This window comes from Rhinatrema bivittatum, chromosome 1, assembly GCF_901001135.1.
Source record: "Rhinatrema bivittatum chromosome 1, aRhiBiv1.1, whole genome shotgun sequence".
Classification (NCBI taxonomy): domain Eukaryota; kingdom Metazoa; phylum Chordata; class Amphibia; order Gymnophiona; family Rhinatrematidae; genus Rhinatrema; species Rhinatrema bivittatum.
Genome location: NC_042615.1, coordinates 305,147,958 through 305,157,510, shown reverse-complemented (window position 1 = coordinate 305,157,510; position 9,553 = coordinate 305,147,958). Strand labels below are relative to the sequence as shown.

The following is a 9,553-nucleotide window of genomic DNA, read 5'->3' as shown; positions in this document are numbered from 1 at the left end:
TGTAGGAACAGTCAGAACTGACTGGGAAATACTTGAAAAAAAGAGAGCAGAGCTACACAACCACGAGACGATAGCTCCACAGAAAAGAAGAGACTGGACGCATGGATAGTAGCATGCTGGGCATGCTCAGTGTGCCAATCAAATTTTCTAGAAACTTTGTCATAAGTTTTCTGTGCTGGGCTCCATCTGATGTCACCCATGTATGAGGACTACCATCCTGCTTGTCCTAGGAGAATGTCCATAAATGAGTACAGCAGCTTGCTCTATAAAATCCACCATGGTAAGTCAAGACATTCTGGCTTTCCTGCTGATATGCAGGGGGCGGGGATACTTGGAGTGAGCCTACACTATATGTCCTACCTGCTCATCGGATCACGTGGTCTCTCTTACTATTTTGTCATTTTATATCATGTATATAACTCGCATCGATCACAATGTGGAGAAAGTGGTTTATAAAAATTGCTAAATAAAATTCCTCTCCCTCAGCCTCTACGCCCAAAACTCAATCAGCTGAGTGGACCTGCGCCAGGAAGGATTTAAATTTCCTGCTTCTTCCTCCGCATTCAGCATTTGTGGGTGGGGCTTCTCACCTGACACTCACTGAGGGGAGGGGTGAGAAGGGCACGGCCCGTCACCTAGCTGTTATGCTGACCAGGAAGTCACTGTTGGGGCGCCAGAGGCTCCTGCATCTCTGGGCAGGCAGCATGTTGCTAATGGGGCTGACAGGGCACAGAAGGGGAAAGAAGTGGAAGGGAGCTTAAAAAAAAAACCCAAACAAACAGAAAAATCCTAATGGTGGTGGCAGCTTTGATGACTGGGGCAGGAAAGGACTTGGCAGAGATTCTGGGCTGCGGCAGGGGAGGGGGATGGGGCAGGAACAGAAGTGACTGCAGAGAGGGAAGAGGATAGTGCCAACACTGGAGAATTTCAGGAGCAGCAGCCACACACATCGCCCCCCTGGTCCCTGCATATCAGAGGACCCCCACCTGAATTCCTAAGATTCTTTTGAGCTACTGGGAAATACATTTCAACCGTTAAAAAAAAAAATGCTGCAAATTACAGTATTTTTAATTTTCTTTTAATTTTTGCCATTTTGCAAGTAGAGAAATGAGTAACGGAGCAGTAGCAAAGTAGCTGAAAGAACCATGAACACGTTTTACAGGCACAGAAGTAGCCATGAGACCACAGGTTAAGTCAGAACCCAACAAATGGCTTATGCTTCCCCCAGACCTCTTTGGTGAACAACAAAGGTAAGGAGGAGACTACACCAAGAAGTACCCGGGGCCTACTTGGGGGTTTACCGAACGTTACTAAGTCATTTCCAGTCACATCAGATTTATGCTTGCAGTCGATCAGGTCAGTCATTGGTTTGATTAGAGTAGAAGTAAGAAGGAATCAGGTTGCTTTGCTGCTCCTCTTGCAAGATCCAGCATCTGCACAGATCACAAGCTCCAGCCTCCATCGATGATGCACTCTGTGCCTGTCACGTAGGCTGACTAAAATCACAAGCAGCACCAATTTAGTAACAATTAGAGAAAACGACCGCTACTGATGTGCGCAGAAATTTATTAAAAAAAAAAAGCCTCAATCAGTCTGACATTTATTGTGAATTACCACTAAATGAAATAAAATGTTGCTGCTTAAATAAATTGAACGTCCTATAGCAATAACCCATGGGGAGGGCGATGTTTAAAGGGATCTTATGGTTGGACATGGGAGGGAGGGGGTGCTGGGTGTACATTAAAAAAAAAGGGAGCTTGTATGTTCAGCTACCCAAGAGGTTGCAGCAAAAAAAGAGGAAGCTGACAAAAACTGTCCTGGATAAGGGGAGATCTTATAAAAAGTCATGCTCTGTGGGTCCACAGCTGGGCAGGCTGAACGGACCAGTTCTTTCCCTGCCATCATCTAACATGTTAAAAAAAAAGTGCTGAAGGGGAAAGTACGTCCTGTGAGACACGCTAGTGACTACTGCCACGCGCACACTGATGCTAAAGGTTTTGTTATAGAGAAGGGGGGCAGGTCAGCCGAATGAGCAATATGATCGGGCAGCATCTCCCTGCAGCTTTATAACAATAGTTCCATTCCCGTTTAAAATAAATAAATAAATAAACCAGAGCATCCTGTATTCTCACAGTTCGAGATTCTGTTTTGTGTTTGGCAAAGTGCAGTCCTAGATCTTCCTTTATAAAAATGTCTGGGTACAAGCAATGAACACGTTCACCTCAAAATAAGCCTTCTCTTCCAGTCTGGCTCAGGGAACGGCTCCACAGTATTCTTCTGACAGAGCTTCACCCTGTGCTAAAGTTCTCGAGTATTTGGCTGAGGCAAAGGGAAGGGAGGGAGCGGTGATCTGAACGAGAGAATTTAGTGCCCCGCGCTGACTGAGCGGGAAGCGAGTGAGCGGCAACAACAGTTCTGCCACTGCATACCCCACCTCTAACAACGTAAGACTCGAGGACGCCCCCTGTGCCCCCACACTCAGCCTCCCCTTATCTATGGCCCCAGCATAGGGGTCTGGGGAGAGCACTAATCAAAGCCATAAATCAGCTCTTTGATTACTGCCCACAATAAAAGTACCCCTGTATGTTCAGAAGCGTTCCCAGGAAGGAGCACAAAATACAGGCACAAATGCGTGCGGGTATTTCTCCATGGGGGCGATAATCAAAGCAAAGCCATATGAGTAGTTTTGCTTTGATTATTTCAGAAAACTCCACAGGTAAAAATGACCCACAGGGTTTGCAGAAATCTGGGTAGTTTATTGCCTCTCTGTCTCTTTCCAAACCCTTCCATTCACTTTCTATGGCACAACTCTTATTCTCCAGAACTGTGTACCATTCTGCTGTTTCATGGACAGCATTTTGGTGAGAAGTATTTTGTGACGGTCAGGACAGAAATACAGTTTTCTTGGATCAGCAGAGTGTCTTTCCTAATTACAGATATAGTGAAAACAAAAAAATATTGCATCTGGCTATGATGGGAAAGACCACCGCTCAAGCTATAGCCACTCAGGCAGTATCATATTGGTCGAAATCTGTCCTGATATGGCGCTGTATTATTCTGCGCCCTGTACTTCACATCTATATATAGCACCTTCAGCACTTTGCCTGTCCTTTAACACTCCTCCAGCACAGCACTGACTCCCGTGTCTGAGCTGCCATTGTATCTCCAAACCACCACACAACTCACTTCATCAGAAGCCAGATACACAAAGAGGTGTGCCACTTCTTCTGCCGTAGCCAGTCGACCAGTCTTTTGTCGAGCAAGGAAATCTTTAAAAGCCTGGAGAGATCAAGATCGTATTATGCATCAAAACTGTGACCTCCAAAGAGAACTGCAGAATGGTGCGTCGCTCACTTAAAGCTTTGTGACCATGAGTTGACAGCTGTGGTTAAGTATTCAAGGCCTAGCATGGTTATACACTATAGGCAGATAATACATATTGTGATAAATAAATTCCCACATGCTTGTCAGTTTTATCAATCAGCTGTAAACTCAATAATTTATGCTAGAGAATGAATATCCGAGCACAATTCACAGCTGTTAAATATACCCAGAAGGAAGAAACATCTACAGCTTGCGTACCTGCTCAGGATTAGGCCTGGCTTGAATCCTTTCCCTTAAAGAAGGTGTATCAACAGTTCCTAGTAGAAGTTGAAAAGTCAGCAGGGTTAGCTTGATCACCTAGATGAAGACTCTATTGATGACTTCTGATGTAGCAAAGCAATCCTTTTGTTTATATTGCATTATAATTTGCTGGTGTTTTTAAAAACTTGACTGAGCAAGGAGGCACAGGACTTTTCAACTATGGTCAATGGCTCTACAGAACTAGAGTGAAATCGTCTATAGCAAGATTGCTCTTGATTGCACCTTTCCCTCAAAAGTGGATGCAATGAGCAGATCCTACAGACTGACTGACTTGCACAGCTTGTTGCCTTTAATGTCATCATCAACACAATGCTCAGTACATTCACATGACTGCAGTTTTGGGAAGATCAGAAACATATGAGCAATATCAGCAGTATCATCATCATCATCTTTATCTGTTGCTTTCCCATACAACAGCCCAAAGCGACTCTCAACAAAGTTTATAAACAATTAAAATCACAACAAACATTAGCATAAACAATACAAAATAATCCCCCATTTAAACTAATTAACATTCCAACTCCTGAACGATAAAAAGTCCTGAAAACAGCATTCAGTATCCAGTTTAGATACAAGCCATTCATGCATATACTCTAAGCACACATGAAAATTCTGTATGCCAAATCAGTTTTCATGGGCTTGTTATCATAGAACTGGGTATATAGAAACATAGACATGACGGCAGAAAAGGACCAAATGATCCACCCAGTCTGCCCAATAGGGTTATGCTAGCATCTGCCGCACTGTGCAGGTTACCCCCATAGTTATCTGTTTCCCAGACCGTAAAAGTATGTAATGCCTTGGAACAAAAGTAGGTAACTTTCCTCTTGGTATCATCTTGAAATGCAATCAAAATGCTTTACTTACCAGGACATACACAGTTGCATCTAATGCCTTGCTCAATAAAATCGGCAGCCACAGACTTGGTCAGCCCAATGACAGCTGCCTTAGATGTGGAATACACACACCTATTTACAACACCTGAGGGGAATAAAAAAACCAGAGAAAATCAAGAACAAATTCACTACTTCACCTGGCCCCCTTCATCCCCCACCTCCCTAAAACCAATACCTAATGTATAAATCTGCCTGGCAACAAGCACCAAAGGTCAGACAAGATGCTCTTGAGTCCCAAGCTCCAGCCAAAGGGAGAGTTGCATCTTTACGGGCATGGACAGACAGCACAACAGCAGCATGTACAAAAGAGGAACCAGAGTTTGCCAGCTTGACAACAGTTAGGAGAGAGCATGAAGCAGTTTGCCCAGGCACCGCGGTGAAATGCAGAACCAGAGCTGGGACATTTGTGGTCAGAAGGGGGGCTATACTTGCTTGGGGGGAGGGAGTGTATCTCAAGGCTCTTTTTTGGTGCATGGTAAGTGACAAATTACAAGCGGTCTGAGTAACACATGACGGGGGTGGTGGTGGAGGGGAATGGAGCCTATAGCAAGAATACCGTATATAAAAAAGAGAAGTAACAGCTAATGCTCTGAAAGAGTTTGGAGCGTAGTCAGACACTGCACTCTGTGTAACTGTTCTCCTTCCTTCCACCAATTCCTTATAAACCAAAGACAAATTTTCCTTACAATAAAGATTTCATTATTGGCCATATTTGGTTCTCCTGTGTATTGGGACTGGGGACTAAACACAAATAAATCAGATAGGATCAGATGATTGTGTTCCCCCATTTGTCTAAGTTCCTTCCCGGGATTTGGATTTAATTACTCGCCTTTCCACATCCAAGCATAGCAGGAGGAAGTGACTAGCACAGGTTTACGAGCAGCATCAGTGAGAGAAATGGAACTGAATTCTGCTCTAACCACTAGGCCACTGTCTCCCTCTCCCAGCTCATGGCCTGTTCCCCTTGCCACCTTTCCCCTTACTGGGTTGTGCAGAGTGAAATCCTTATAGGCTGAGCAGGAACCACGCTGACTCCAGCCTCTCTTCATGCAACTTCAGCTTTTATTAATGCAATCAGCGAACAACATAACAGCAGACTGCCTACCTTTACAGTGCACTCAACACAAACTTCCCAGAGAGGGTCAGGAGCTCCTTCTCCTGGAGATGCGGGGGCGGGGGGGGGAGGATCTTAGGTGGATTCTGCCTCTTATACTGCCCAGCAGGAACCCACCCACAAAGCACTCTCCCAGTTTGGTGCTTAAGGTGGACCAGGTCTCTAGCCTGGTCTCGCACAGGTTAAGGAGGTGGAGTAGGCCACTCTCTTACATACCCTCCCTGTCAGCTTGGACCTGTTGGTCTGAGCATATTCGCTCTCCCTGGATCCTATCCAGAGAAGTGCCTCCGTTCTCCCATACCCTTCCTTCTGGCCTCCTGCCAGCTAAGCCCGGGGTCCGGTTTCTAGGAACCAAATCACCCCACACATTAGGGTTAACTCTGCTAGCACTACCACCACCAACCACTTTGCCCCCTGCCCGGTGTCCAGCCCAGGTCCTTCAAACAAATCCATTGATGGCTCCGGGTGCTATTCTTTCCCTAGCCAGACTCCGTGAACTCCATATGGGTGTTTCCAGGGTGAGTCCTCAGTAGTGCCTCTCACTGGCTGCTTTGCAGCACCTCCTTCTGGCTCTACTGCAGTGTCTCTCACTGTGTGTGCTCCTCTGTAGCATTTTCCTTTAGTCCTTCTGCAGTACCTCTGGCCAGCCTACAGCATCTCTCTCAGGCTCCTCTGCCGCTCTCCTCTCTGGCTCCTCCATTGGCCAATTGGTGCTGCATTCCATAGGCCACTCTACACTGCTTTCTTCTGGGCAGCCTATGAAGCCTGTCTCAGACCAGGCCACGAAAATCCACCATAAGCTTCCCAGTATCTCAGTCCTTGCAGGATCATTCCTCTGGCACTCCTCCTGCTCAGTTGCATTCTCCTCTGCAGGCTCTTGCCTCCAGGGTTTGGTTCTGTCTTCAATCGCTTTGGTGCTTTCAATTTTCTCCAAAGGGTCGAGCTGCAGTCATGTGACTCACTCGGCTGCTGTGTTCACTCTGCTTTCAGTGGCACTGAGTTCTGTACTGGTTTTACTCCTGCCAGGTTGGGATTCAGGAGCACTGAGTTTGCTTCCCCATCCTTCCAGACACACGCCCAAGCAGCCTGGTGTTTCAGGGCACTTTCTTGCAGCTGCCTCTATCCTCCAGGGAGCCTCTGAATCAGCTCTTGTATATTTAAATTCAGTCATGTTTTCACTCACCTGACAATGCAGAGCTATAGCTTGTTACTGGAGGGCCACGCCCTGTGCACACACACACTCTGGCAAGTTTCAGTCTCTGTAGGGACCACGCACAGTTTTTCTCTCTACTTTTCTGACCTTGCACAGGTAAAAAGAAAAGCAAAAAAAAAAAAAAATTCCCTGCTTGTCCAGCCACTTACTCATTGGGTTTCCCTGACTCAAAGTAAGCAGAGCTGGTCTTCTTTACTTGCTATAAACCTAAAGCTGATCTCCCTACAGACCCCAGAGACTACTCTGTTTTAAAGAAAAAAAATATTTTTTTCCTGTGTTCTTCTTTGAGCCAGATTGCTTCAGATCTTCAATGCTCAGCACCTCTAGCAGTCTGTCCAAGTCCATTTCTATAGGCAGGGTACACACAAACTTTGTCACTTTCTGCTCCTCCCCTTGGGTTTTGATTTGAGCCCAGCACAGAGAAAAACTCCCACTTCCAACACCATATCTAGGATAGCTGATTGAAATCTTTATAGGCTAGAGCAGGAACCACGCTAATTCCAGCCTCTCTTCATCAGCTTTAACTTTTATTAATGCAACCAGCAAACAACATAACAGCAGACTGCCTACCTTTACAGTGCTCTCATAACACAAACTTCCCAGAGAGGGCCAGGAGCTCCTTCTCCTGGACATGTGTGTGTGGGGGGGGGGGGGGGGGGGGGGGGCAGGCCTCCTGAACATAGGAGGATTTTGTCTCTTATCCTGTCCAGCAAGAACTTGTCCTCACATAACTCTCCCTCTGTGGTGCTTAAGGTGGAAAAGGTCTCTAGCTTGCTACTGCACAGGTTAAGGAGGAGAAGTAAGTCCATTCCCTTACACATCCTGTTTATTCGGAGCTGTATGGTACTTGCTGATAGTTCTTAAAGAGTTACATATCTGGTTAGGTTGAAAGAAAAACAAGTCTGCTTACTTGTAAACGGTTTTCTTCATAGATAGCAGGTTAAATCAGCCATGACTTGTTGGTGTTGTCATCTGACGGCACCGACAAGGACCCAGCTATCAGAGCTTAAGAAGTCTGAGCGGGCACAGGAGTTCCTGCATGCAAGTTGCTGCCTCATGAGCTCTTCAAGCTCTTCCAGAGCTTAAACTTTAGCAAGGTAGTTGACTCTCCAGCGAGACGGGGTGGGTATTAAAAGTATGGCTGGTTTAACCTGCTGTCTATGCAGAACCCTGTTTACAGGTAAGCAAACTTGTTTTCTCCATCAACATTAAGCAGCCACTATTTAATGGCCAACCCAACGCCATCAGGGGGATTGTGGATTACTGGCTGAACAAGTTGTGCAGAACTGCTCATCCAAAGTCACTGTCATCCTGGTACATGCTGTCCAGAAGGTAGTGTGACGTAAAGGTGGGAACAGATGACCAAGCAGGATCTTTGCATATGCCTTCAACAGAATTGGCCCTCAGATGAAATCAAAACTTTCCAGCTTTTGTTGTGTGCATTCATTCTTTCCTTTTGACTGTTTGTTTCTTTTCTTTTTTTGTTTCCTTTTCATTCTCTTCTTCTCCTTTTACTGCACCAACTTCCATGACAGCATAACTCCACTTGTCTAGTTTACTAAAGACATTTTTTGCTTAGCTTGTTGATTCATTTTTGTCCTTTTTGCCTTGGCACAAAATTTTGCTTTATTTCATTTGTTTTGGTATTTTTTTTTTAATATGTAAATGCCATTTTGTGTGCATAAAATTGAATGGAATGCATGTAGGTTGTATTTATACACATAAAAACAAATGTTATGCATGTAAACAATTTGTGGGCATTAAGTATTAAAACAAATGCACTTTCTCTCTCATATATATATTACCATAAAGAAAAGTGAGCTGCCCAGTGGTAGCCTGGAAGGAGGAGAGAGGGGGGTAGTGACTGGGGGAGGGAGGGAAGGAGAGCAATGCGATAGCCTGAGATGGAAAGGGAGGAAGGGAGTAATGCGGCAGCCCAGTAGGAAAAGGAGATCACAGGAGCAGAAGCCCAGGGGAAGGAAAGGAGGGAGATCAGAGATGCAGCAGCAGCCAAGGGATGGGACGTAGATCATAGATGTGTTCGGAGGGGAGGGAAAAGAAGAGATTATATGTGCAGTGGCCTAGGGAAGGATGGGAGAAAGGTGGTGCAGGGGGGGAAGTAGAGTGATGCAGTAGAATGCGGAGAGCAGTATAGCAGTATGTTTGGGATACAAAGAGTTTGGCAGCCGAGGCAAGATTTTCTCTGTTCCATGCTTAAGAACATTAGAATTTAAGATTTGCTTTCCTAGGTCAGACCAAAGGTCCAACAAACCCAGTATCCTCTTTCCAACAGTGGCCAATCCAGATCACAAGTAGGCAGGATCCCAAAAGGTTGATAGATTCCATGCTGCTTATCCAGTGGATTTCCTTCCCCAAGTCCACCTTAATAATGGTTTATGGACTTTTCTTCCAGGAATCTGTCCGAACCTTTTTTAAACTCAGCTATACTAACCGCTTTTACTACATCCTCCAGCAATGAATTCCAGAGTTTATTTATGCATCGAGTAAACATTTTCTTAAACATTGTCTTAAATGTATTACCTAGTAACTTCATTGTGTACCCCCTAGTTTTTGTACATTTTGAGAGTGTAAACAACCTATCTGCATTTACTTGTTCCAGTCCACTTATTATTTTATATTCCTCTATCACATCTCCCCTCAGCCGTCTCTTCTCCATGCTGAAGA

The 9,553-nt window shown here is 45.2% G+C and overlaps 1 protein-coding gene across 10 annotated transcripts in view; it reads right to left on the bottom strand.

The window, feature by feature from the left end:
• Positions 1–1,062: 1,062 nt before the first annotated feature.
• Positions 1,063–9,553, bottom strand: part of BDH2 (3-hydroxybutyrate dehydrogenase 2) — a 50,048-nt gene continuing 41,557 nt past the window's right edge. For all 10 annotated transcript variants that reach the window (XM_029596988.1, XM_029596993.1, XM_029597007.1 and 7 more), the window contains exons 8-11: positions 4,513–4,626; positions 3,583–3,641; positions 3,187–3,279; positions 1,063–1,496 (exon numbers count right to left, since the gene is read on the bottom strand). In XM_029596988.1, coding sequence (XP_029452848.1) covers positions 1,443–1,496; positions 3,187–3,279; positions 3,583–3,641; positions 4,513–4,626 — 320 coding nt within the window. In that variant the 3' untranslated portion in view covers positions 1,063–1,442. The remainder of the gene's footprint in view (positions 1,497–3,186; positions 3,280–3,582; positions 3,642–4,512; positions 4,627–9,553) is intronic.